The sequence below is a fragment of the Sylvia atricapilla genome, chromosome 19 (assembly GCF_009819655.1).
Source record: "Sylvia atricapilla isolate bSylAtr1 chromosome 19, bSylAtr1.pri, whole genome shotgun sequence".
NCBI classification, from domain to species: domain Eukaryota; kingdom Metazoa; phylum Chordata; class Aves; order Passeriformes; family Sylviidae; genus Sylvia; species Sylvia atricapilla.
In genome coordinates this window covers 8,534,469-8,561,171 of record NC_089158.1, presented here as the reverse complement: position 1 = coordinate 8,561,171, position 26,703 = coordinate 8,534,469, and the positions used below count along the sequence as shown (strand labels likewise).

The 26,703-nt window shown below is 51.3% G+C and overlaps 4 protein-coding genes, 1 long non-coding RNA gene and 2 other non-coding genes across 8 annotated transcripts; 2 read left to right on the top strand and 5 right to left on the bottom strand.

The window, feature by feature from the left end:
- Positions 1-43: 43 nt before the first annotated feature.
- On the top strand, positions 44-6,478 carry DIPK1B (divergent protein kinase domain 1B). Of its 2 annotated transcripts, none has more exons than XM_066332872.1 (5): positions 44-146; positions 2,417-2,551; positions 3,765-3,876; positions 3,965-4,176; positions 4,692-6,478. In XM_066332872.1, the coding sequence occupies exons 1-5, from the start codon at positions 84-86 to the stop codon at positions 5,502-5,504; spliced, it is 1,335 nt and encodes a 444-aa protein (XP_066188969.1). In that variant the 5' UTR covers positions 44-83; the 3' UTR covers positions 5,505-6,478. The 2 variants fall into 2 exon arrangements, with proteins under 2 accessions (XP_066188969.1, XP_066188968.1); XM_066332871.1 differs by having other exon boundaries at positions 45-146; positions 3,765-3,872; positions 4,000-4,176.
- A 1,471-nt stretch (positions 6,479-7,949) lies between these two features.
- Positions 7,950-11,333, bottom strand: LOC136369801 (uncharacterized). Its single transcript, XR_010745065.1, has 4 exons — positions 11,084-11,333; positions 10,202-10,296; positions 9,590-9,623; positions 7,950-8,127 (listed from the first exon to the last, which is right to left on the bottom strand). It is a non-coding gene; the product is annotated as an uncharacterized lncRNA (long non-coding RNA).
- On the bottom strand, positions 9,420-9,559 carry LOC136369937 (small nucleolar RNA SNORA17). Its single transcript, XR_010745096.1, has one exon. It is a non-coding gene; the product is annotated as a small nucleolar RNA SNORA17 (small nucleolar RNA).
- LOC136369938 (small nucleolar RNA SNORA17) lies at positions 9,820-9,954 on the bottom strand. The gene has a single exon (XR_010745097.1). It is a non-coding gene; the product is annotated as a small nucleolar RNA SNORA17 (small nucleolar RNA).
- Positions 11,334-11,949: 616 nt separating the features above from the next.
- On the bottom strand, positions 11,950-14,241 carry MRPS2 (mitochondrial ribosomal protein S2). Its single transcript, XM_066332869.1, has 4 exons — positions 14,161-14,241; positions 14,018-14,083; positions 13,764-13,893; positions 11,950-12,828 (listed from the first exon to the last, which is right to left on the bottom strand). Exons 1-4 carry the CDS (start codon positions 14,186-14,188, stop codon positions 12,285-12,287), a joined length of 768 nt encoding a protein of 255 aa, XP_066188966.1. The 5' UTR covers positions 14,189-14,241; the 3' UTR covers positions 11,950-12,284.
- Positions 14,242-14,328: 87 nt separating this feature from the next.
- Positions 14,329-15,791, top strand: PIERCE1 (piercer of microtubule wall 1). The gene is made up of 3 exons (XM_066332870.1): positions 14,329-14,475; positions 14,545-14,626; positions 15,173-15,791. The coding sequence occupies exons 1-3, from the start codon at positions 14,411-14,413 to the stop codon at positions 15,371-15,373; spliced, it is 348 nt and encodes a 115-aa protein (XP_066188967.1). The 5' UTR covers positions 14,329-14,410; the 3' UTR covers positions 15,374-15,791.
- Positions 15,792-18,161: 2,370 nt separating this feature from the next.
- On the bottom strand, positions 18,162-24,399 carry PPP1R26 (protein phosphatase 1 regulatory subunit 26). Its single transcript, XM_066332867.1, has one exon. The coding sequence runs from the start codon at positions 24,305-24,307 to the stop codon at positions 20,375-20,377; it is 3,933 nt and encodes a 1,310-aa protein (XP_066188964.1). The 5' UTR covers positions 24,308-24,399; the 3' UTR covers positions 18,162-20,374.
- Positions 24,400-26,703: the final 2,304 nt, after the last annotated feature.

Sequence of the window (26,703 nt, the reverse complement as noted above, 5' to 3'; positions counted from 1 at the left end):
GCCCCGGTGGCGGTGAGGGGGCCGCGGTCGCCCCGGCCATGCCCCCCGGAGCTTGAGGCCCGCGGCCGCGGGGCGCCCGCAGCATGCGGAGGATCCGGCGGCTGGTGCATCTGGTGCTGTTCTGCCCTTTCTCCAAGGGCCTGCAGGTACCGGCCGAGGGAGGATGCGCCGGGATGGAGGATGAAGGCTCGGGGATGCGGCGAGTCGAGGGGGATGCGCTGGGATGAGGGATGCGGGCTCGGGGATGCCCGGCTCCGCATCCTGGCACCGGCCGTGCACAAAGGGACGCTCCGCCTCGGTCCTCCCGACGCCGGTGCGAGGAGCTGGGGCCGGGCACCGGCACCCGGGGGTTTGGAGAGGCACCGGGGGCCGCAGCGGTTGCATAACTCCGCCGTGCCGGAGCCCGGGAGCACCGGGGCAGCCCAGCCGGCAGCCCGCAGCGCTGGGTGAAGCCGCCGATGCAGCAGGGCAGGGATGGCTCCTTCCTTCTCTTTCTTTCTTTATTTTCCCTCCTCTTCCCATCCCTGAGCTTCCGAGGCGCCGGGCACCTGCCTCAGATCTCCGGGGATGCTGGGGCCGGGGATGTCAGGGCTGTTTTCTCTGCTGCCCTGGGATGAGAAACCCTGACTGTGGCAAAGATCCTGGACCAGAGGGGTCATCCCGGAGAGGATGAGGGGACACGGGAGGGGATGAGGGGGCACGGGAGGGGATACCCGGTGGGCAGAGGGTGCTGGCAGGAGGTGGGTGCAGAGCTGGGACTGCTGTGAAACAACCTCCGTGTTCCCAGGGGAGCCACAGGGACGGAGCGGGGTTTTGTTGATGCTGCATCCATTTTGCCTTTGAAGTCAGCCCCAGCCCAAAGTCACTTCCAGATCCTCCAGAGTCACTCTAAAATTAAACACAGGAACTCTCACAGGGTAACACCCTTCAGTGCAGGGAAGATAATGGGGAGGGAAACCCCTGTGCCTTGAGACTGAGGTGCTGGAGGAACCCTCAAAATCTAAAATCCAAGCAAAGCTCAGGGGAACCTCATTGAAATGCGTGCCCCAGTCCCACCTTTCTTTCCACCATTTAGGGCATGATGAAGCCAGAGCTCCATGCTCAGGCTGCAGCCCTGACCCTCCTTCTGCCACAGGAACATGATGGACTCTAAGAATAAGTAAAAAGTGACATTTTGGCTATTCCAGGGTTTGCCAAGATATATCTCTAGTGGGAAGTCCCTGGATGAGCCCCTTTGCTGAGGGCAGGGGGGCCTCATGCACCAACCCTGGGCAGTTTTGGGGGGATCTTCTGCGCTGGGGGGGATCTCTGGGTCTCAGTGTGTCTGACTTCAAGGCCATGAGCTTGTTCTCAGCTCACAGGAGCAGCCACCCACACTTTGTCTTTGCCAACTCTGGCTGTGCTTGGCTTCTCTTTAATTTAATTTCACGTTAATTAGCGGTGCCACTGCCTGACAGGCGAACCAGGCACCCTGGCCCGCTTCACACTTTGGGGGTTCCAATTACCAGGAGAAATGTCAGGATCTGGAGGCAGACCTGCCTGCTCTCACCCTCACTGCCTGTTCCTGTGGCTCCCAGAACCCCGACAGCTCCTGGAGAGGGGCTGAGGAGGAGCATTTTGGAGGTGGGGAGTGGGTTTGGGCTACAAGACCCAAGGCAGGATCCCTGGCAGGGTTTAAAGGGGCTGCACCCACTCGTATCCAGCAGCAGGTGGTGAGAAGGGTTTGGAGGTGGTCAGAGGCCAAGGGTTCTGCAGAATTACCTTTAGAAACAGGATGGAACAGTTTGTTTAATGCAAGGATTCATGCCCTGCCCTTTGGAAGTGCCGGGATCTGCTCCGTTACACGAGCCAGGTGAGCAGCCTCCTGCAGGAGGCCAGATGGCAGCAGTGCTGCTGTGCCAGGGTCAGGGGGGAAGAAACAAAGCCAACAAAACCAAATCCTGCTGGGAGCCTGCGAGTTGCTTGCACAGAGCATCACCTGTGAGCTCCCAGGTTTGTTACTCACCTGCTCCCACACGGGAACTGCTGTTGGGAGCTTCCCCTGCCCGTGGGGCTTTGTGAAGGGGGGGTTCTGCTGAGAAGGGTCTCCCCAAGCAGGAGCAGAGCTCTTGCAGCCCCACTGGGGTACCTTAGGCTTGCACAGGGCAGAAGAGAGGGAGGATGTGGCCACAGCTCCCGGGGATGCACAGCATCCAGCTCCTTGCAGCCCAGCCTTGGTAATCCCCCTGCTTTTAGGGAATTTTGAGTGACCTACTTGCAGCAGGAGTTGCATAAGAGACTGATGAATATATATAAAAAAGGCTGAAGGTTTCCCCAGCGCCTTGTGGCAGAAGCCATCCTTGGCCAGCTGCCGCTGCCCTGGGCAAAGCCCTGCCCTTCAAAAAAGGCTTTCAAAAGCATTTCCTTTCCCTTGCAGGGCCGCCTCCCGGGGATCAAGGTGAAGTACCTGCTGGTGGTGTGGCTGGGCATCTTCGTGGGCAGCTGGGTGGCCTACATGCACTACTCGTCCTACTCGGAGCTGTGCCGCGGCCACGTCTGCCGGATGATCATCGTGAGTGCCAGCACAGCCCCGTGGGGCCTGGGTGGGGTGCTGGGCTCAGTGACGCTGGGGGAACCCCATTTCCAGCCTCCCAAGCCCCAAAGCTGGCAGGAGGAGCCCTGCCCTGGAATTATCCCTGACATTGCACGGAGCTTGGAGCAGGAGAGGTGACCTTACCCTGCCGGGGTGACGGTGAAACAATTTAATGAGATGTCAGAGGGAAGCAGCCAGGGCAGACGTGGGCAGATCCGTGTGTGTGCAGATGAAGCTGGAATGTCAGGGCAAAGGAGCAGGATCTGTGGGCAGGGACAGCATCGTACCAGTCCCCTCTGGGCTCTGCAGAGCAGGAGGAGAAAGGGCAGCACTCAGCCCATGGTACCTCACTGTGACTGCTGACGAGCCCTGAGGAAAGCAGCAGAGCTGTGTGTGTGCAGCCTGGCTCTGTGTGTTTGGCCCGTGTGGGGTTTGCAGGGTGGTGCACGTTCCGTGTTCCCCACGGCAGGGTGTCCCCTGTGTGTGCCCCTGGCGTGGCAGCGGGGCTCAGCCCAGCCCAGGCGAGGAGGGGGAGCTGGGCTGTGTCAGAACAAGCCTCGTTGATCAATCCCTCAGCAGAGAAGGGAGGCAGGAATTGCCATAACAACAGCGACGATCGTTTAATTTGATTTTCTGCCTGACTCCGACCGTGGGGTCTCGGGCACTAATTCCTGCTCGGAGCTGGGGCTTCCAGACGCCGTGTCTGGCCATGTCCCCTGTGAGCAGGTCCAAGGGTTAATTCCCATCCACAGCAGAAAAAAAAAGGGAAAAGATGCAGTGAATGTCTGCAGCTCCAGCTTTTCAGCCCTGAGGCTGCTGTGCTCTCGCTGAGGAGCTGCAGAGCTGCAGCTTCTCCTGCCCAGGGATGGCTCCGGCCACGGAGCAGAGCCACTGTCTGTCCCTGTCCCTGCCACCCTCTGGACTGGGGCCAGCCTGCATCACAGCAGGGACTGCTGCTCTGCTGAGCAGCCTGTGCCTGTCATCCTCACCCTACTCCGTGCTTCCCTCTCCTCCAGCCCAGGAAGTTTTCCCAAACCCCTGGATTTGCAGCAGCAGCATCAAGAATAAATCCCCGAGGTCCCTCCAGCAGCACAGGGGGCCCTGCCAGCCCAGCCCCAAGGCACTGAGCCATCCCTAAGGGCCAGTAGAAATCTGTCCCTGCTGAGTTCCTCTCTCTGCTTGCCCTCCCCAGTGTGACCAGTACAAGAAAGGGATCATTTCTGGCTCCACGTGCAAAGACCTGTGTGAGGAGCGTGGTCTCCTGTTCCAGCACTGCCTCTCCTCCTCTCCCAGCCAGCAGGTAGGTCTGTGCCCCCCACCCCTCCCAGGGGCAGGGCACCAGCATCAAACCCTGCAGATGTCCCCCTCTGCCCATCCTAAACCAGAACCCAGCTGCCTCTATTGCTGTCCCCTTCCCTGTGCTGCAGGTTTACAGAGGGCTCTGGAGGGACAGGGAGGTGATCATCAAATGTGGCATCGGGGAAGCCCTGAGGGCCGACAGCCGCCCCGACTCTGTGCCCAAGAGGGATGTGGTGCTCTTCGACAAACCCACACGGGGCACCTCCATGGATGAGTTCAAGGAAATGCTCCTCAACTTCCTCAAGGTCAGTGCAGGGCCCTGTGTGATCCCACAGGCCTGGGAGGGTTCCTGGGAGTCAGAAACACCAATTGTGGTTTTCCTTCCCTTTGGATGAGGGTTCCTCCTGCCCATGCCCCCACTCACTTCTGGGTGCCAGTGCCATGCACTGGATTAGTGGAGGAAACCTTCTGTTCTCTCCCATGGATCCTTATCTGTGAGATTTCAGTAGCAGCATCCCTGGAGGTGGCTGTGCCAGGGCTGTGGGTGGCATTTGTGCCTGGCAGAGCTGATTTGGTGGCCCTGTTGTGGCTTCTGCAGCAGTGGTGGGGTGGCAGCTCTGGCAGGAGGCTCTGGAGCAGCCCTGAGGCTGGTAAAACTCTGCTGGAGCTGGATCTGCCCACACATGGTGTGGCACTGGATTTTCTGGAGTGTCACCCTTTCCTCTTCTCAGCTCTTTGCTCCTCCAGTTGGGTTTTGTGATGTGACACCCAAACATGGAGAGCTGCGAGGGCCTGATGCCACTTGTTGTCGTGTTTGCAGTCCAAGCTGGGGGATCAGCCATCTCTCCCCGCCCTGGTGAGCCGGATCATCACCATGGCCGACGTGAACCGTGACAAGAAGGTTTCCTTGGCAGAGGCCAAATCCATCTGGGCGCTGCTCCAGCTCAACGAGTTCCTCCTCATGTTCTCCTTGCACGAGAAGGAGCACACGGCCAAGCTGCTGGGGCACTGTGGGGACCTTTATGTCACCGAGAAGATCCCCCACACCTCCCTCTACGGGGTGGATGTCCCCCCTTTCCTGCAGTCCCTGCTGCCTTCCGTCGCCCACCAGCTCATCCACCAGTGGTTTGCGCCCGCCTGGCCCCGGCGCGCCAAGATCGCCATCGGCCTCCTGGAGTTCGTGGAGGAGATCTTCCACGGCACCTACGGGAGCTTCTACATCTGCGAGAGCAGCCTCAGGAACGTGGGCTACAACGACAAGTACGACTTCAAGATGGTCAACCTGAGGAAGGTGGCGACGGAGATGACAATCAGAGGCTTCCTCAAGGGCCGGCACTGTGAGCAGAACGGGGACTGCACCTACGGGCGGGACTGCACGGCCACGTGTGACAAGCTGCTGAAGCAGTGCAAGAGCGACATGGTGCAGCCCAACCTGGCCAAGGTGTGCGGGCTGCTGCAGGACTATCTGCTCTACGGAGCTCCCCTGGAGCTGAAGGAAGAGCTGCAGAAGCAGCTCCGAACTTGCATGACCCTCAGTGGCCTGGCCAGCCAGATGGAAGTGCACCACTCCCTCGTGCTCAACAACCTCAAGACTTTGCTCTGGAAGAAGATTTCCAACACCAAATATTCCTAACGGGGGAAGCACGGCCCTGGAGTTGCCAATCTGTGAGCTTGGAGCGAGGTCCAAGGGCTGAAGGCCTGTTTCTCCATCCTCTCTCCCCCAGGAAAAAAAACACACACCCTGCACAGGGAGTTCAGCAGAGCTGCAGCCCCTTCTCCTTCATGGAAAACCAAGCATCATGACTTCCACCACCCAGCAGCATCAGGGATGGGTCGGCAGGAGCGGAGCTGGGACACGGAGCCGGGCTGAGCAAGGCTTGGGGGAGGAAGAAGGAAAGGGATAAGGAAGCAGAGCCCAGCTGGATGCATCCAAACTGTTCCTTGATGAGCAGGAAAAGCAGAGCAAAGCGATGGGAATGAATCATTCACGCTGTACTTGTCACATCTCCTTTTGAGGAACGGCTCTGATGTAAATAAACAGCTTTTACGTGAATCACACCCGTCCATCAATAGCCAAACAGCAGCCTGTTAAGTACCAGCTTGTTTGTGATCTAAAAAGGAGGAAAAGGTAGATTTCCCCATTCAAAAGTCTCTCCTTAAGTGTCTGAGTCATCTGCCATCAGATCCAGCCGTCACACAGGAAGCACATCAGCTGTCTGTTGCACCCTGGAGAATCGTGGCAGTTCTTTGGTTCCGTTTTTTAAGTGCCTGACGCTGACAGCGATGCCGTGGCTTGTGAGAGGCTCCCCCCAGCTGCTCCTGCCCCCTGGAATTGGCAGCACAAGCCATTCCCTCACGTGTCGGCTCTGCAAGCAGCCGGGGCCAAGGATGGCTTAAAGGCAAAGGGCTAAAACAAAAACCGTAGTGACCCCTTCATGTGCCCCGGGTGTCACTGCCCACCGCACTCAGAGCAGGGATAAGCCAACCCCTCCGTTTAATTCTCCAAAAAAAACTAAGCTGGGCTTGCCCTGCAGAGGTTGAAGGTTAATACCAGAATAATCCAGTGCTTCTCTCATTATTAAAATGAATTTCCAGGCAAAGCTTTTAGCAGGTCTCCAGACATTTTTTCTTTTTTTTTTTTTTGGCTGTGTCTGCACTCCCAGGGCTCCAGTTCTGGCTGTTTCCTTGAAATGCTCAATTATAGCAACCTTCCAGCTCTGGGCAGGGAGGAAGAGCTGGATAAACTCCCCCAAGGTTGCTCTGTTCCCAGCACAGCCCTATTCCTGCTGCTGGAGCACGTGCTGCTGCCCCTGCCAACAATTCCTTAGGGAAGTGCAGCTGCTGTGCAATCGCAAAATAAAAATACACCTGACACTGCAGGACCAGGGCCGTGAATTTAGGAGCCTTTTGGGGAGAAAGAGCAGGGTTCAAAATAAAAATACACTTGACACTGCAGGACCAGGGCTGTGAATTTAGGAGCCTTTTGGGGAGAAAGAGCAGGGTTCAAAATAAAAATACACCTGACACTGCAGGACCAGGGCTGTGAATTTAGGAGCCTTTTTGGGGAGAAAGAGCAGGATTTTCCTTCTCTTGGCTCTTTAGGATCCTCATCACCTCTCACTGGGGATTTTTTGGTGCCAGGAGTGCTCAGTACCCAGCAGAGCCACCGGAGCTCCCTCTGAAATGTGATTTATCCATGGGAAAAGTTGAGCAATCCCGAGGATTGTGTGTTTGAAGGGTTCCTCAGCCTGGATTGGGTACGGACACCGTGTGCAGGTGCAGGTTTAGCTGCAAGGGAGGGAAAGGCAGGGCTGGAATTCACTGTTGAGGCTCCAGGCAGCCACCCCAGCTCTCATCCCTTGTCCTGCATCCCCATGGCAACAGCTCCCCTGACAAATCCATCTCCTCCTGCCATCAGCACAGGAATCCAACCGCCCCTGCCAAAATCCCCTCCTCAGGGAGTCAGAAAAGCCACTTTTCATCCTTCCCCCCATTGTTTACTCCCACTAAACCCCCGCTGTTCCCTTCCCTCAAAGCAGTGTTAAAAGCACCTGGAAAAGTGGAGGAAAACTGTTTCATCAAGATCAGAACCTCTCTAAATATTTATGAAGTGGCCCCTGTAGCTGAGAGACCTGGCTCTCAAGGCCTGTTTCATTTATTTTTAAATGAAATAAAGACACTTGTGACAACAATTGTTCCATTAATCCATGCCCCTGAGGCCCTGGACACTCCCAGAAATCACAGGAATTCTGCTCATCATTAATAAAGAGCACAAAATGAGAGCAGTTTACAAACCACACCGGATTCGGGAGAAATGAGTTAAGGCAAAGCTGTTTTACACCTAAATTCCTTCAGATTCCCCACAGGAGATGGAAAAAAAAAAAAACCAGCCAGGACACTCCAAGCCTTGACAATCTGATCTCACTGGATCCCCTTTGTGCCCAAGGAAAAGGAGGTAAAACTTTTAATTGCTTTAAAACAGTCCTAAATTCTCATACCCACAAAGTCTTAAAATCCTAGAATGGTTAAAAAAAAAAAAAAGCATTACTTAGGGTGCTACAAATACACAGCACAATCCTTTCAGTCTTGTAGGTGGCATCTTTATTTAGTTTTTTTTTTATAAATTTAAATTCTTAACCATGTAGAGAAAACACAGATGATCAAGCTTTAGGAAACTCCAAACCATCAGACGTGGATGCTGCCAACCAGTTCTCAGTTGCCACGTCTGTCAGACATTCTGCAGCACAAGGCACGTTCTGCAAATAAAAATAATAATTTAAAAAAAAGGCCCAGGATATCAGAAAAGTTGAAAAACAGGCAGGAAAAGAGAGCAATTATGTCAATATTAATGAGCTAATTAACCCCTGCTGCCCTCATTGTCTTGGGGTTGTCCCAAGATTTTTCACATCTCAGAGGAAATAAAGATGAAATATAAAATAAAAATAATACAAGCACATTTCAAAGGTCTGTCATCAGGGTTCACAAAGGAAACTATTAGACAGGGATTTCCTTCAGTCCAGAAGGACGTGGCACAAATTTAGGAGCAGCTTTTAGCCATGACATCAGAAGGTTTTGGAAAATAATCTAGCTGGGGGAGTTTAGGAAAGGGATAATTTAAGAGCAGGATAGCTGGAGCCAGCTCTGGGTTATTCCATCACCCCCTAAAAATCCAATGTGAGTTTGCCAGCCTTGGTGCAGAGCCAAGCTATTAATAGTGCAGGGAAAAATAAAAATATCTGGGTTTATCCCAGCCTTTAAAGCCATGACATAAACCTGTCCTTGATGGAGACAGGCTGTGCTATGTGCAGGGAGATTTTTAATCTCACTCAAAGCCACTTTCATGCAAAACATTCACGTTTTCCACGGCTGAGAGCCAGTTTTTCCTTCAGTAAAGCAATATCCATGGCCCAGGAGTGCTGCTAGGGGAAGGGCAGTTGCAGTAAATGCCATCAGGAAAATTTCACTGTTCTGCTGTGCCTCACACCGGGAAGTTCTAAAGAGACACTCATTAGCACTCAGTGCCCGTGCAGAACCCCTGGTGTGAGGAAAGCCTGATGAAAAAACCCCAAACACAGATTGCAGGGTTAAAAGCAGTCAAGGAATTTAAATAAAAGAGCCACATCCTCAAGCATAACCACATCCACACAACCTTATTACCATTCTCTCCCAAAGCCAGCGACTTTTGCCAATTAAAGGGCTCACTTTGCACCACTGAGGCACCTTTGGCCCTGAAATGGCCATTTAATGAGGTTTCCCATTCAGCAGTGCCAGAGTTACTCACTGCAAAGCCTCGGGGTCACAACCTCTGTGTGCCCAGAGCTGCTCTCACTGGGACCCTGGTGTCCCTCAGGAGGGGACAGTGACACACACAGAGCACGATCTGGATATGGGGACACCTGGGGACAGGGTTTGGAGTGACCTGGGTGTCCTAACCCAGGACACTGGCAGAGTGGAAGGTGTCCCCGATTCAGAGAAGGACTCGAGGACAGTGTCAGCTGCTCCCTGCCCATCCTTTATCCCCCACAAAGAGGAAAAGCCATCAGATAAAAGTGTCAGGTTGTCGAGCAATCCTGAGAGCTCACAGGGAATCCTCAGAGCACCAGGGAAGACAATCGCCTGTTTGCTGTCTGCCACCGAATGACACAAACGCGGCACTGCAGCCACGCCTGCAACACGAGCTGGGGCAGGGGCTGGGCAGCTCCCAGCACTGCAGCTCACCTGGCCCGGGGCTCCTCCCGCTCTGCCACGGCCTCTGGAAAAGCAGGAAACACAAAGGACAGCGTTTAGACACACCCCCAAACCTCGTTACACCGTTAATGTTTAAAAGAATTGAAAAGAAATAAATCGTCTCTGCTGCACAGAACGGAACTTCCCCCTCTGGTACATCCAAGATCTCTCATTTTAAGCACGTTTGAGTTTCTCCCCAGTCTCCTCTCGGGCTGGTTAAGGATGTCAGGCTATCAATCACTCTGAGTGCTCACGGGGGTGCAGAACAAACGAGCGTAGAACATAGCCTGGGTTTCTTTCGCCACATTTTTGACACAAAGATGCCACAGCAGCCATCTCTGCAACGCCAGTGGCAGCCTGGGGGGGGCAAATAACCCATAAATACCGAAAAATATATAATTATGGGTGGATAACCATGCCTGGAAGAGTTTATGGGCAGGCTGGATGCTGCTCTGAGTAACCTGGGATAGTGGAAGGAGTTCCTTCGGAGCCAAACCACTCCATGACTCTGTGGTATATATAAAAACAAGATTTTATAATCTATTTAAAAGAAGTGCTACAAAGGTATTTGCTGCACGTGGAGATACCAAATGTAACACTCACAGTTAGAAAGGTGGGTAGCTTTTCTCTGAAAGATCACCCTTTATCTTTTGAAGTCACACCATCTTGGTCACTTCATTGTTCTGTCAACAGCCAAGCTGAAGAAAAAAAAAAAAAAAAAAAGGAAAAATGCTGTTAAAAATTAGTCTAACAAGTTTGGGGTTTTTTTGTGAAACACACCATTCAACTGAAAATCAGAATTACAGCAATTAAAAAAGTAATACCTACTAAAGATGTATTTTAGCTACAGAAATCTTTGAAAAAATTCACCTGAAAGCCCTAAACTTTCTTCCCCTCTTCAGTGGGGTATATCAAGAATACACACAGCTGTGTATGCATATTATAGCTATATTGACACATAAATACATAAAACCGACATACCTCAAAATATATTCGGTTCATAACATACGGTTATTTTAATTACACAATTAATAATAAACGGATATTAATTATATAGTCATGCAGACATAAAAGCTATATTATTTATTATACATTAATTAATGCTTATATATAGATTAATTTAGATAATAAAATATATGAATTGCTATTTAGCATCAGGAGCATGCCATGATGTGGCCGAGGCAGAGGCACGTGGCAGCTCTCGGAGCCCGCAGAGGCCGGGGCCGCTCCGGGTCTGGTTTAAAGCAAGGCCCGGCTCAGGGCAAGGCCCGGCTCGGGGACAGGCCCAGGGCAAGGCCCGGCTCGGGGACAGGCAAGGCCCGGCTCGGGGACAGGCCCAGGGCAAGGCCCGGCTCGGGGAAAGGCCCGGCTCGGGGACAGGCAAGGCCCGGCTCGGGGACAGGCAAGGCCCGGCTCGGGGCACGGCCCAGGGCAAAGCAAGGCCCGGCCCGGCTCGGGGGAAGAGCCGTCCCCACACACGCTCACCTCGCTCGGGTCCTCCCGCCGCAGCCGCTCGGCGCCGGGACCGAGGGGAAGCGGCCCCGGCGCTGAGGGAACCCCGCAGTGACACGGTGCGGGAAGGCGCAGCTCAACCAGCACCGGTTTGCTGCGCCTGAGGGACGCGGGGCTGCTCGCCGAGCCCGCCGGGAGAAGCGGGGCCGGGGCCCGGTACCGCTGGAGCGACACGACAGAGCACATCCCGCCGCCCCGAGCCCGCAGAAAGGATGAGCTCGGCCCCGCCGCCCGCTTATATAGTGCGGGAACGGGCGGGCCTGAGCGGTGTCCGCCCCCGCCAGCGCCCCCTGCCGGCCCGGAGGACCCGGGGACGGGAGAGAGCGGGGCTGGGCGCGCGGCCGGGGACACGGGATGGGACAGGATGGGACAGGGATGGGACACGGGATAGGACAGGATGGGACAGGAGATGGGACACGAGATGGGACACGGGATGGAACAGGATGGGACAGGGGATGGGACACGAGATGGGACACGGGATGGGACAGGATGGGACAGAATGGGACATGGGATGGGATAGGGGACGGGACACGGGACGGGACACCCAGCCCTGTCCAGGACTGCTCTAGGGCCTTCCACAGACATGAGGTGTGCTAAACCACGGGTATGCCTTTTCTCAGCTGCTCCTGGAGTCCCTCACCTCCCTGGGTAGGAAAGGTGGGGATCCCAGTGTGTTCCAGGACAAAGTGGGGACCCTCTGACCTCCACTGAGAACCCTCCCGCCCTGCATCAGCCACCCTGAAATGTCCCCAGCTTGAGGACATCCTTTCCCTCTCATTGCCTTGACTGCCCTGCCCAGACTCCCCATCCCATTCCACAAGAGAAAGCCCCAAAAAGGATCACAGGGCTAAATCCTTTTATTTGCTAAGAAGAGACACAAGATACAAATGGTTTCAAGTGTGATGGTGAGCTCAGGAAAGCCACAGGACATGGGCACCTCCCTGCAACAGTGACAAACTCAAGCACAGGAGCAGGGGCTGGCCTGGCTCCACTTTCCCTTGCGTTGCTCTGGACAATTTTTTGGAGCTCGAGCCCCTCCACGGCTGTGGCTGCTGTGGGATCACCATGCACAGGATTGGGAAATCCCTTTCCCAACCAGCCAAAACCCGGGGCTCTGGAAGCAGAGCCAGTCCTGTGGAATTGGAGCAGAGGCACTGAGCCCATCCCCAGGGCTCTAATTGCCCTCGGCTTTTCTCCACAGCTCCTCCACGGCCTCGCTCTGCCGCCTCCTGTCCTTGGCACGGATGATGGCCATCCTGAAGAGTTTGCAGTAGAGCTCCACGGCCGCGGGGCTGTCGTCATTGCCGGGAACGGGGTAGGTGATCAAACACGGGTTGCAGTTCGTGTCCACCACGCCCACCGTGGGGATGTTCATCTTGGCCGCGTCGCGGATGGCCACGTGCGGCTCGAAGACGTTGTTGAGGGTGCTGAGGAAGACCAGGAGGTCGGGCAGGCGGACGCCGGGGCCGAACTGCACGTGGGCGTTGGTGAGGAGGCCGCCCTGCCAGAAGCGGGTGTGCGCGTACTCCCCGCACGCCCGCGCCGTGCTCTCGACCAGGTGGCAGAACTGGCGCTTGCGGCTGACGAAGAGGATGATGCCCCCGCGGTAGGCGACGTGGGCCGTGAAGTTGAGGGCCAGCTGCAGGTGCTGCATGGTCTGATCCAGGTCGATGATGTCCTGATCCAGGCGGCAGCCGAAGATGTAGGGCTCCATGAACCTGCGGGGGCACGGGGATGGGTGTGCAGGCATCGAGGGCTCCACAGGAACCATCGCCATGCTCCTGGCTGCCACCACAGCTGCTCTCTGCAGAGAGCCCTCGTGCCCAGTGTCCCTGCCAGTCTTGTTGGGAAAGGTGAGAAAGGAAAAGCCTACAAATATTATTGCCTGGCAAGAGATACTAAAAATATAAAAGGTGTGAGTGAAATAGAAATGAAAGCTGGTTTTGAGATGTAGGCATGGCAGGCAGGAGGACAGCGATCAGCTGGTGATGGGCTGGGTGACAGCAAAGGGGCTCAAGGGAGTAGCCCCCAAAGGCACCCGGGAAAAGGTAGATAAGAAAAGTAGTCTTTAGAGTTCAGAATACAGAATGATATGGTGATACAGCAGTTCTCATAGGCTGCATGCAAAGTTTGTATGTTTTGTACCTCACATTGGTTGGTCAATGTAAATCAGCATATTCAACACAAAAGCAGATATAATGTACTGTAACAAGAACCTCACCCTCTTACACCTCTTACCTTTTCTCTCTTACCTCCTGCTCTTCCTTTACTTTACTCTGTTACCTGACCTCGCTCACCTCCCTTACCCCTGCCACCTCTCTTACCCTGCTCTTACCTTACTCTCTTACCCTGCTCTCATCCCTTAGCCTTTTCCTCTCTCTTTGGGGCATCCCTTCAGCTGAGGCTGGTGGCTGGAGGCAGTCCCTCTTACCCACGACCCTTGCAATAAACCCACGTGTTTCTATAAGTGTCTCAGGTGTGCAGAGTTCCCTCTCCCTGCTGTCCACGGATGGTGCTACAAGTCTCACACCCTCTCATTCGGGGGATCCCTGTGACCTGCCCTGCGCAGGCAGTTCCAGGCTCAGACCAATCCAGCCAAATGCGGTCTGGGGAAGCATTCCTGACTTCAACAAGCACAAAAAGCATCACTCACCTGTGCCGACAACCCTTTTTGTGGCCCAGGTGCACGCGAGCATCAAAGAGATCTTTCAGGGTGAAGAGCTCCTTCACGCTGAAGAAGTCGGGGTGCTTGAGAGGCTCGGTCAGCAGCTTGTCATCCTCAGCTGAGAAAGGGGACACAAATAATCCTTGTGTTTGAGGGGACGAGCCGGGACTGCCACCACCGGCTGCTGCAGTGGGGTGCCCGGGGTGCAATGCCCGGCTCTGGGGGTGCACGGCAGCACTCACCGCGGGGCCGGCTGGCTGCCGGGGCCGGAACCGGGACCGGGGCGCTGCTGTAGAACCGCGGGGCTGCTGCGGGAGAGAAACACGCGTGTCAGTGACACGGGCGGGCCGCGGCGCTCCGGAGCGGACCGTGCCCCGCCGCTCACCTGCCCGCAGGAGCCGCGGCAGCGCCATGCTCCGAGCCCGCCGCAGGGCACGGAGGAGCCACAGGAGGAGGAGGAGGAGGAGAAGGGGAAGGTCAGCGGCGCTTTCCGCTTCCTGCGGGGCGGAGCGGAGCGCATCCCCCGCCCTTCCCGGGGGTTCCCGGGGGGGCGGTTGCGCGGAGCGCCGCTGTCGCTTCTCGTCGCCGGGGCAACGCTCCGTCCCCACGGCCCGGCCCGGTGCGGCGGCTCCGCCATGTCCGGCTCCAGCGCCGCCGTGCCCCGCCGCTTCCAGGAGCTCACCTTCTACCGCGGCTACGGGTGAGCGCTGCCCCGGGCGCGGCCGCCGCCGCCCCGCTGCCCGCGCTAGCTGTGCTCTCCCCTCCGCAGGCAGCCGCAGCCGCTTCACCCCCGCTTCCGGACGCTCAACCAGACCTACGGCAGCAGGGCCCCCACGGTGCATGAGCTGCCGGTACGTGACCCCGCGGGGCTCTCGGGGACGGCACGGCCGAGCTCGGCCCCTGGGGACACGCTGCGTCCATCCCTCCATCCCTCCATCCACCATCCATCCATCCATCCATCCATCCATCCATCCATCCATCCCTCCATCCTTCCCTCCATCATCCATCCATCCCTCGATCCTTCCCTCCGTCCCTCCATCCATCCATCCATCCATCCATCCATCCATCCATCCATCCCTCCATCCTTCCCTCCATCATCCATCCATCCATCCATCCATCCCTCCATCATCCATCCATCCCTCCATCCATCCATCTCTCCATCCATCCATCCCTCCATCATCCATCCATCCCTCCATCTTTCCCTCCATCCCTCCATCCATCCATCCCTCCATCCTTCCCTCCATCCATCCATCCATCCGTCCGTCCGTCCGTCCGTCCATCCATCCATCCATCCCTCCCTCCATCCCCGCTGCATCCAGGCTGTGCAGGTGCTGTCGGTGTTGAAAACATCCTCACCACCCCCCCTCCCTCAAACCCCCTTTTCTCGCCTCTGGCAGAACTCCTTCCACTCCATGCCGCACAAGTTTTCGGATCACCTGGCCAAGGCTGGCATGTACAGGAACAACGGCCTGAACACGTCGCTGGAGACGAGCCACTGCACCGGCTCCGACACCTTCATCACCGCCTATGAGCACCTGGATTTCCACCCCAGCTACAACCCCAGCGGCCCCTCGCACTGCAGGGACCAGCCGCCGTAGTGGGGACACCGCCGCGGCTTCTGTCTGCCTGGGGAAACCCCCAGGGCCAGCCTCGGGACTGAACAGACCCGCTAGGTTATAGAGGAATGTTATTAGGGGTGATGTATTAAAGGTTTAATGTGGTTAAGTGTCAGTTAGGTAGCTCATGCGAAGCGTTGGACCTAATTTGTCAGCAGCATATAAATAGTAGAAGAATATAAATTGCATATTTATCCCCTATTCTGTCACTAATGATCCTTTACACTCTTGCCTCATGCACCACATATTGTTAAAAATTAAAATATAAATACTAGAAGGATATAAATACTAGAATACTAAAATATATAAATACTAGAAGAACATAAATTCTGTATTTATCCCCTTTTCTGTCACTAATGATCCTTTACACTCTTGCCTCATGCACCACGTATCATTAAAATTAAAATATAAATACCAGAAGAATATAAATACTAGAATACTAAAATATATAAATACTAAAAGAACATAAATTCCGTATTTTATGGATCCTTTACACTCTTGCCTCATGCACCACTTAACGTTAAAAATTAAAATCTAAACTGCTTCTCTACTATTTAATGAATAATCAATCTGCAAGTTTTCCAGATGTGTTCATTAACTTTTTGGATTTCTGGTAGAAAATTCACGTTTCTTCTCTCTCAAAACTACAGAGTTTTAAGGAATTATTCAAATAATGACAAGTAAGCAAAAAGATTTTTTTTTCTAAGTTTTATTGGAACAACTCTAGGTACAGGCAAAGAAACTGCCTAGTGTTGGACAGTGACTGCACTGAAAGAACACCTGAACATTTTTGGCTTAAAAATGAGTTTTTAAGAGAAACTACTCTGCCTGTTTATGGATGAGAAACAGTCCCAACTTACAGGTTTAACATAACATTAAAAAATGAGCATAATATGATTCAAACTTGGCTAAAAATATAAATAATGAGTTTAACATTATGTCCAAACACCAGTCTTCATATGTCAGAAATATTCTGTGTGTGGCATGTGGTAAGAGCTGGGTAAATCCCCCTCTGCTGCAAACACACCAAGAAATTGGAACAGACAAATAAACTGAGCAGAAATGGGCCTGAAAAGTTAACATTTCAAAGATTTAACACCTGAAAAATAAATAAGAAACCCTCTTGCATTTGCTGTGATTCTCGTATTAGACTCTAGACAATACCTGGAGCTTCTTAGAACTTCCCTTTCTTCTCCTGAAATGAGACAATGACAAAGTGCTGAATCAATAGAAATAGTTGTGACAATGTTACATGTATTTTTAGCCACAGATTTGCCTGCAGGTGGCATAATTTAGGGATAAGGCTGCCTCTTAAAAATATAAACAGACTGGATTCTGTCACATATTTTCCCACTCCATCTGAAAACACCCACCTCTTCTTTCTTGCCTTTTAGTTTTATTCTTGAAGCCAGTTCCTTTGAAGAGTTTGGCATGCAGTGTATCTAAGTGTTCAGAGGTTAGACCAAATACGCTTTTTTTTTCCAAAGAAATGCCTGTACAAATTCAAAATATCATCCTAAAAACGGCTCATTTTACCACACAAGATCTACCTAAAAGTCTCTCTTTCTACTCTGTCTTTTTTTTGAAAGGAAGATTTTCGTGTTTGCAGATAAAAATTATGTGAGGCTGAACTCTCACCACCTGAAGGGATGAAAAATTAAAAAGCTTCTACATTAATAAAAGAATTGGGGGCAGGGATGGTGTGTTCCTGCTTTGTATAAAGAGCAGCTACACATCAAAACACGTGTTCCTAAAATAGCAGCAAAGAACTGGGAATAAAAAATTAAGGGAGTCCTTTGTTGTCCCTTGAGGATCCTTGAAGATTGTTCCCCAAGCACACAAAATCAGTTAGTGAGGTAAAAAATGAAGCAATAAACCTCATATTTATCTGAGAGCTGTGGTACTGCAGCCAGGATCTGTAACTCACCAGAGCTGTAAGAAAAAAAACCACCAAGTGGTTTAATCACTTAATATCTAAATTAACAAGTCTTGTGCTCTGACTGGGAAGAGAAATAAGCATTGTGCATTTTTTAAAAACATGAACCAGCACTCATTTGAAAAAAGAAGGTAACTTTACAAGGTTTAGAAGAGGTGAGGTTATGGTTCCATGTGTTTACTGCAAGAAGGGATTAATTGGTGTCTCAGGAGGGTGGCAATAAGGGGAAAAGGAGTTTTCTGTGGTGGTGTGACAGGACCAGCAGGGCTGTGCAGTCTGTGCCCACTCTGTGCCCTCCCTGGGGCTCTCACGGGCACTATAAACAGGAAATAAAATCTGCTTTTATGAAGATTCAGCCCTGAGAGATTCGTGCTGCAGCCCCAACCTCGGTACCACGTGGGAGAATTTATTGCCACTCAATATAATCTTTTCTATTCCTCAGCTGGTCAGCCTTTGGTGATGTGTAAGAGGGATTTCCTGCTGCTCCAAACCAGATTTCTCTTCTCTGAACAAGTGATGAGAACTGGGCCAGGATGAGGACACTGCCACTGCAGCCCTGGCTGTTCCAATTCCAGAGATGCTCCTTGACACATTTAATTACACAGGAAAAATTCCACTTCTTGACCACAAATACCAGGAAAAAAAACCCCTCATGAGGTTCTGCTACCACAAGCACCATTCTCACCTCCCAAAAGCCACCCCTTGGTATTTTGTAAATTCTCCTCCTTTTTTTTTCTTTTGTTCCAAAGAATTAATGACATCCTCAGTCAGGAGGGAAGAAGAAGGAAAACAAAAAATTATTACTCAAGATGATGACACAAACCATAGGAACACTCCAGTTTCACAGTCCATGGGTACAACCCCATTTATTAAACATTAGAAACTCAGCAATGTACACCAGTTCCTATATACAAATCAAGTTCATCAATTAAAAAAAAAATAAAAAGTGCTGTTTGAAATCAGGTTTTATTTAAAGCACAAGGTAACTGGAATTGCATTTTAACTGGGAGTGAATCAGGACTGAGGACACAGACACAGCAACAGGGGGCACGAGACACCTTCCAAGTCTTCATGTGGATTTACTGAAAACTTTCTTGAGGAGAAACATTCAGCTTTTTATACAAACAGTACAGAGTGCTTCCAACATCTCTAGGAAAATTCAGTACACAGTTTAATCCTTTTAAAGCAAGGTACTTGGAAAACTTCTAGTTTAAAATACCAGCCTATTGACCTATTCCAAACAAAAGGCTCAAACCCTGCAACGGAATCAAGGCAGAGCAAAAGATAAAACCTGTCAAGAAGGAGTGCAGGCACTGAGCTAAGGAAAAAAACAAAACAAAACAAAACACTTTTCCAAGGTATTCTACCACAAAATGGAGATGAGCTAACACACTGACCTTTAAACAACCTGGCCAACCCACCCCAGGGCTACAAAGAGGTGGCTGGACAGTCAGAAATGCCAAGTGAGCACTAGAAACATGTTTCAAACGTAGCTGCACCACAGCATAAACACACCGAGGATGTTGATTTCTCTACATGCCACAGTTACTACTCTATGCTACACCGTATTTTGCTCGTATTCTGCATCACACCAGGGACACCATGGGATTCTGGATCCAGTCTTGGCTGCTTTTGCTCCGTTTTGCACATTTTAAGGCCAGCCTGGAGGAAGACTCCTGAAGTGACTGAGAAACAAAGTGATGCTAAGTGGTGGTTTGGCTGAGAGAAGTTCTGCAGAAGAGCAGACAAAGAGAATATCAGATCGATTCACGGGGACAAGATGAGAGAACAAACTCCTCCAAGGACTTCACGACACAAAAATGAAAATGAAAGAGCCAACAGCTCCAATTTATACCTTTTTGAATTTGCAGCGACACCAGCGTGAGGGCACTTCTTTGTGTGTGTGTGATGTGAATGTGCTACTTCAATCCTGCTGAAAGTCAGTACAAATAAAATGACAGTAGTGAAAAATTGCTTTATTCTGGCTGCTGGAAACGGAGGCAGAGAAAGAGCCTGAAGAAAGAAGAGTGCTGAAAATATCCGTGGCCGAAAAAAATCCGTTCGTGTTGTGACTTCCTACAGCAAACCCAGCTTTGCTTTATTGCACCAAAATTGTCAGTGAAAAGTTCACAGAAATGTAACATTTTAAAAACCCCTTCTGAAAAAGGAAAGTTAAGGGCACTCGGTTCCAGAAAGTTCATTCAGGAAACCAAAAGCCACCTCTGGGTAACTGCAGGGCATCAAAACGAGAGAGCTGAGAATAAGGAGGAATTGTTTGAGCCCTGCAGGCCCGACAGTACAGAAATCCAGGGAAATCATTTTGTCTGAACAGACACACTCCTTCACTTGTCCTGGACTGCAATTGTGCTTGGAATCATCTGCCAGCAGGAGGTTCTGGGACTTGGAGCAGCTGCTGAGATCACTTTGCACAGGAGGTGGGGACAGAGCCATCCATTTGATTTACCTGAATTTGCATCTTCCAGGCTGGATCTCCACACCCACAGGTGCTGCACTGGGTTCTGCTCAGGGCCCTCATCCTGCAGTCCTCAGGGTGGGAAAACTGAGCTCCCAGCAAAACCCACCCCACAGGATTGTCCTGAGGCAGCTCAGGTGTCAGATCACCTGCATTGCAATCCCAGGCTGTGTTTCCCTAGGATCTCTTTTCCCAAATAAATTCTGTGCGCAAACAGGTTTCCCTTTGAGAGACAATTAGAGGCCTCATAATTTAAAGTGTGATTAGCCAGTATCTTATCTACAGTAGCTACAGCATCCTGTAGGAATGCAAGCCCTAAAAATCATTATAAAAAATATTTCCTTAGAGCGCTTTAAATAATTTACAAAATTCTACAAAAGCTACGTATGTCTATCCGTGATATCCCTGTTAAATAGAATTATTTTCACATTAGTGTGTGTATGATATACAGGTATCAGTATCTCCCACTGCTTCTCCTTTCCTGTCTCAAGTTTTATCAAGGTAATTACAATCAGAGTTATTTTATAAAAAGACTGCTAGTGTAAAAAAAAAAAAAAAGGAAAAAAAAAAGTACTTACATATTTGAAACCTTTTTTTCCAAGAGGGAACCTGGGCAGTCCCTTGCAGGTAGGTCAGTAAATTTTGCACAGGTTTTGGTTAAAAATTCCTGCCCTTGGTGTACTTCACTAGCAGCTTCCCTGTTCTGCAGGACAGGTACTTTTCCTTCCATTTTGGAGCTGGACACCTGAATTTCTTCCTGCCTGTCAACTTTTTCTTCCTTAATGCACATCTGCACACTGTTATCTGCACATGCTCCTCCACTATTATGCACTGCTGCTGCTGTCACATTGAATTCCTGCCTTGGGCAAGCTAAACTTGGATCTGGCCTCTTGTCCAGCTGGTTATTCCCTCCCCTACTGCTCACCTGAGCACTGTGCAGAGCTGACTCTCTGCTGACTTTATCTGCTTTTCCCACACTGCACACAGGGGGATCTGCAGTGGAGTCAGCCCAGCTGCCTTGGTGGCTATCTCCTTCCTTGGGCCACAGCTGGGTGTTCTCAGCTCTGCAGGTTCCTCTGCAAACCTTATCAGCTTTTCCTGCTGCCACGCTCTGTTGCTGTGAGGGGAGGCTGGAGTGGGACTGGTCCCCTGGAGCATCAGCCCTCCTGGAACCCTCAGCTGCCTCTCTGAGACACTCAGCTCCTGCACCAGTTTCTGCTACGTGGAGACTCGACCCTCCCACAGTGAGTTTCTGAGGACTGGGTGCTTTTATTGCTGCTGTAATTTCCCCACTCAATTCGCCTTTTGGCAATATATCTGTGTCCTGGGGAGCTGCCTCCAGTCCCAAGGCACTGCTCTGGGTGAGCAAACACTCTGCTTTCTGCCTTTTGTTCAAAAGCATCGATTTCTTCCTGTCCCGGGCGTATTTCAGTCCCGCAATAAATTTACTCGAGATCTTTAGTTGGAAGGTATTCTTCCTTTTAGATCTGGGCTTTGCATTCATGACTTTTCTTACTCTACACCCTTCATTTCTGCTGGGTTTTGGGGGCTCTGTGTCACGGACATTCCTTTTACCTGTGGCACTGCCAGGTAACTCCCCAGCAGCACCACCTTTGATCCCCCCCAGTCCTTGCTTAGCTTTTGACTGACCAGTAGTAGGAACATTCTCTGCAGAGGAAGCACATTTTCCACTGCCAGCTAACATTGCACTTTTCCCTTCTGCTCTCTGAGAGTTCTTCACCTCCTCAGTTTGCTGAGCTACCTCAGTCTTTTTACTCTGACCCAGCACGAGGTCGAGCTCGTTTTCCACCGGCTGCTGCTTTGCCCTTCCTTTATTACCAGTTTGTTTGGTCGCTCTAAATAGGTCCAGACTTGCATCACCTTTTTGCATCTCCGAATTGCTTGCAGAGTCTTTAGCCTTTTCTGCCAAAAACCTCCTGATTTCTTGCTCGATGCTGTCATCGCTGTCCACTGAGCTGCTGTCACTGGTGTCTGACACAGCTGGGAAAGCACATTTTCTGTTTTTAGCCCCCCGCTGGTTTGGAACTGGTTTAGGTTTATTGCCTTTTTTCAGCTGTAAGTTAAACTCCAGGTTTTTCACGCTTTCTGGCTTGTCATTGGGAAGTTTGATGTTGTCTGGAGGGTTCCTGACTGCATTCTCCCTCACAGCTTTTCTAGGTTTTGAGAAGCAGCTTTTTACCAGTGAGGGATTTTTACATTTCCACTCGTTTTGTGGGAGGCTATTGAACTCATCCAGCAGCTGAGTTTCTGTCTCACTGAATCTGACTTTCTTCTTGCACTGAGCTTTCTGGTCCTTGGATTTCTTCTTTAACTTCCTTTTAGACCGTAACAGGTCCTTGATGGCACTGTCCAGGTCCTCATCACTGTCCAGAGAGCTGCTCTCATCACCCGACCCCTCCCTCTCTGGGGTTTGGGTGGGGGCCTTTATAGGTTTTCTTGTGCTACTCTGAGCCTGCAGAAAAGGGTTTACAGAGTCCAAGGCCACACATCTGCTGCCATCAGAGCCAGACAATTTGGGAGACATCAGCTGCTGCTGCCTCAGGTCTTTGTTGCTCTGAGCATCCTGGAGTTCTGTGGGGTTGCTCAGGGCACGCTCCTCTTGGAGCACGGGGAATTTGGAATAGTTACCTGGCTGGAAAAGTCCCGCCTCCAGATGCTCAGGTAGTTTTGACACCCCTTGTTTTGCTGTTCTGCCTTCCCTTTTAAGTCTCCTTTTCCGACTCAGGGATAATTTGAGTGTTTTGGGCAGAGCAGGCTCAAGGGTCTCGGTGAGGCTGTTGGGATCAGAAGGCAAAGGCATCTGGATGGAGCGTTTTGTTCCGAGGTTTTCTGACTGTGCTTTCAGAGCCAAAAAAGCCCTGATTTCTTGTTCTATGCTGTCATCACTGTCCACAAGGCTGCTGTCACTTTCACAACGGGAGGACGAGAGAAGCTGGGGCGAAAAGAAGGAATCTGCAGTGAGGGATTTGTTGTCACTTCCCATTTGGGCTGGCATGATTGTTTTGGAAATATCCAGGATAGCTTCTGCACACATGAGTTCTGCAGATGTGTCTGCTCTGCAAGAGGCCTGCAATGTGAGCTCACAAGCAGCAATCTTGTTTTCTGGAAGTGCAAAATGTCTGGCTTTTTTCAGTGGTTTAAACAGCTTATTAAAGTCATTGCTGGTGCTTTCTAATCTGGTTGATTTGGAATTAATTTCTTTTCTCTTGTTGCTTACAGGGTTTTTATAGATTTCTGGTGAGGCACTTTTTGTGGAGCTAATTGTCAGGCTGGCAGAAATGTCTGCCATACCCTTTGGATCAAATGGTTCTCTCTGCAAAGGGACACAGTTTGCTGCATGACCTGCCTCTTTCCTGATTTTCTCCAGCTGGTAAAGCTGAATGGCTTCTTCGATGCCATCATCACTGCTCGAGTCAGATGTGTGAATGCTCTCCTTGCTAAGTGCTTCCCTTGGCTCCCAGTAATGAGCTCCACTCCCCTCGTTCTGCCCCACGAGCCAGGCCTGGCTGGCAGCGCCCATTTCTAGATATGCCTGGTTCACCTGGCTGAAATCACTGGGCTCTGCTTGGATTTTTGACTGCAAACACTTGGACTGGGCGCGGGGTTTCTGCAGCTTGGGATGGTGCCTCAGGAGCAGTGCATTACAACCTTGCTTCAGAGCACCACAGTTTGTTCTGCTCGTTGCTTCTTTGTTGCATTTCAGGACAGATCTCACACGGGAATCTTTTTTCTCCTCCTCGGTAACACATTTACTAATTTCTTGCTGCTTCTTCTCATTCAAGAACTGCACTATTTCAGCTTGGATGCTCTGTTCAAAGGAGTCATCGCTGCTGATGCTCTGAGGGGAAGCAGGCTGGAGCCTTTTCCCAATTCCCAGGTGGTCAGACAGGTACTCTTCAGACAGCATCTCGGCTTTAAATTTCACAGGGAGGAGGTTACTCGCCACTTTGCTCTGGGAGAATTCTCTCTTAAACCTTTTGTCCCTGCTCACATTCTCAGAACGCTCTGCATTCCTTGGCAACGACTGGGCACTTTTGCTTTTTGTTTTCAAGTACTCTTGGATGGCTTCCTCTATACCTCTGTCCACAGAGTCGTCGCTGTCAGAATCGAGCAGCAGAGTCCCAAATTGAACATTCTCCTCCGCTTGGCTGCCATCAGCATCCTCGGGGCACCCACGCTGGCTGTACTGAGGATGCTTCCGCAGCAACGTGCTGCTGCTGCTGCTGGATGTGACTCTGGCACCGGTGCCTTTTTCTCCCTTCTGTTTCTTCTGCACAACACAGCCACACTCATTGTTCATACCCAGGGCAGGCTCTTGGCTTTGCAGGTTGTTGATGATCATCTGAACTTGGGCGCTCACGGACGTCCTGGTGACGTTGCTGTCGGATTCGGGGAAGCAAACGGGGTACCTACAATTCCTTGCTGCTCCAAAGGACTCCCATTTTGTCTGAAGAGCTACCAGAGGAGGAGCATCCATAAGGAACATTCTAGCAGGCCACAGCAAAGTCCACCAGGGAACAGATTTTCAGAGCGGTCTCTCCTCCATCCTATAACAAAGGAAAAAAAAGGAAAATATTTAAGCGTGTGGCTTCTATAAATGCCATGTAACAATCCTGGTAATATAAACTGTAAATTATTAACACCCAGAACTGCTGTGCCAAATAATCAGAGGATTTACTCCTCAACATCACTTGAACAGGTAAATCAGTCACTACTGCCACTGGGTGACAAAGCAGAGCACTCATCATTTGTGGTTTGTAGTATTTTCTGGCAAAATCATAACCCAATTCAGGTAATTCACTTCTGACTCTCTTCCTGTGCTTTCCAGTCCTTTTTGCACATGCTCCTAAATAATGAGGCACTTCCCAGACCCACAAAGACCCACTGTGATGGTATTCAGTGTGTGCAGTCCCCTTTGCACTGAGGCTGTCTAAATACTTCTGCAGAAAACTTCGTGGCAGGAGAGAAGGAACAATTTTAAGGAATTCTTTCATAATGGGAACGGAGAACCCAGCAAAATACTCTGCTCGTTGTTTCCTTTGGCATAACTGCCCTTTTGAAGGATTGGATTTTGAAGGATTTGAAGCTCAGCTTTCCAGTTTTCCAATGAAAGCAGCACTGGCTGTGTCCACAGGAATGGAGAAACTTGGACAATCACCTGGGATGGTGGGACACAAACGAACTCCTCCTCAGAGAGCAGACTACTCACACAAGATCCCAAAACAGCATTAAATACACTCAGCTGAGGGACTTGGGGCAGCTCAGAGAGAGAGAAAGGGAACTTATTTCTTCCAGAAACACACTCTACAGCAATAACCCCGAGACATCAGTCATCTGACCTCACTGCAGGATAAAAGCTCTTGGCAAACACGCATCTTGGGGAGTGCACAAAAGCAGGATGAAGATGAAGAACTATTCTTTGTGTTCCAGCAGCAGCTGCGGGCAGAGCGAAGCTTTGGTTTGTGGCAAAGTGGAAAAAAAACCACCCACAAAACTCCAGTTAACACCCCAAAGAGTTCACCACCTCCACATGGTCCCAGGAGTCAAAGGCTTCACCTGCAGCATCATTTGGTAGGATCAAGGGTGACAGTAATTCCCCAAAACTACAGCATCGAGGTGGCTCTCCAAGGCCAGGCTCCACACAAATAGTGAGTCCCAATGCAGTGGCACTGGACTCTGCCAAGATTTTCCCTCCGAAACCTCCCTGACCTTGCACTTGTCAATTATTCTCTAGTTCAGGTTTCAAATTAATAGGTGACATTAAACATTTTAAAGGATTAATGACTCTAAACTCTTTCAAACTTCTATTTATTTACTGAGAGTAAGGTAACAGACAACCAGGGAAGACAATTCTTCATCGCTCTTCGCTTGGGCAAATATAAATTACAAACATTTTTCCTCGTAATAAGCAGCTAAGGATCAAAAAGACAGAAATTAGGATACCTCATTACCTTGAAGCAACGCAATTAACACACTTTAGCTTCCAGCTTCATTAAAAAATAAAAACCCCAACGTTTTTCCTATTAACCTATTTCCACAGTTTTCAGGGAAGAGGCAGGTGCCTTCACTATCCCACACCTGGACTGGGGGTCCTGCAGGAATTACGTGGCATTGGGGTGAAATTTTGTGTCCCAGCAGCCACCCAGGGCACCCATGGGGACCGTGAGGGGACACTTGAGGGGGGACATGAGGAGACACACACTGAGGGGGACATGAGGGGACACTTGAGGGGGGACATGAGGAGACACACACTGAGGGGGACATGAGGGGACACACACTGAGGGTGTGAGGGGACATTAGGGGACACACTGAGGGTGTGAGGGGACATGAGGAGACACACACTGAGGGTGTGAGGGGACATGAGGGGACACACACTGAGGGTGTGAGGGGACACGAGGGGACAGAAGGAGGTGGGTACCCTCTGTAACTCTGTGAGGGGAAATGAGGTGACACCCCGAGCGGCTGCATGAGGGGACATGAAGGGACTCCATAACAGGGGGTACCTACAGAGGGGACATGAGGGGACACTAACTCAGGGGGTACCTCCAGAAGCTGTGTGAGGGGACATGAGGGGACACCAACCCAAGGGACACCCCCAGGGGCTGTGTGAGGGGACATGAGGGGACACCAACCCAAGGGACACCCCCAGGGGCTGTGTGAGGGGACATGAGGGGACACCAACCCAAGGGACACCCCCAGGGGCTGTGTGAGGGGACATGAGGGGACACCAAGGCGGGTGACACCCTCAGGGGCTGTATGAGAGGACACCAACCCGGGTGACACCCCCAGGGGCTGTGTGAGGCGACATGAGGGGACACCAACACAAGGGACACCCCCAGGGGCTGTGTGAGGGGACATGAGGGGACACCAACCCAAGGGACA

Coding starts and splice junctions, on each gene's coding strand:
- DIPK1B (XM_066332872.1), top strand. CDS start 84: ATGCGGAGGATCCGGCGGCTGGTGCATCTGGTGCTGTTCTGCCCTTTC. Junction 147..2,416: donor CTTTCTCCAAGGGCCTGCAG/GTACCGGCCGAG, acceptor TTTCCCTTGCAG/GGCCGCCTCCCGGGGATCAA. Junction 2,552..3,764: donor ACGTCTGCCGGATGATCATC/GTGAGTGCCAGC, acceptor TGCCCTCCCCAG/TGTGACCAGTACAAGAAAGG.
- MRPS2 (XM_066332869.1), bottom strand. CDS start 14,188: ATGGCGCTGCCGCGGCTCCTGCGGGCAG. Junction 14,084..14,160: donor GCCGCGGCTCCTGCGGGCAG/GTGAGCGGCGGG, acceptor TCTCTCCCGCAG/CAGCCCCGCGGTTCTACAGC. Junction 12,829..13,763: donor AAAAAGGGTTGTCGGCACAG/GTGAGTGATGCT, acceptor GTGCCCCCGCAG/GTTCATGGAGCCCTACATCT.
- PIERCE1 (XM_066332870.1), top strand. CDS start 14,411: ATGTCCGGCTCCAGCGCCGCCGTGCCCCGCCGCTTCCAGGAGCTCACC. Junction 14,476..14,544: donor ACCTTCTACCGCGGCTACGG/GTGAGCGCTGCC, acceptor TCCCCTCCGCAG/GCAGCCGCAGCCGCTTCACC. Junction 14,627..15,172: donor CCACGGTGCATGAGCTGCCG/GTACGTGACCCC, acceptor CGCCTCTGGCAG/AACTCCTTCCACTCCATGCC.
- PPP1R26 (XM_066332867.1), bottom strand. CDS start 24,307: ATGTTCCTTATGGATGCTCCTCCTCTGGTAGCTCTTCAGACAAAATGG.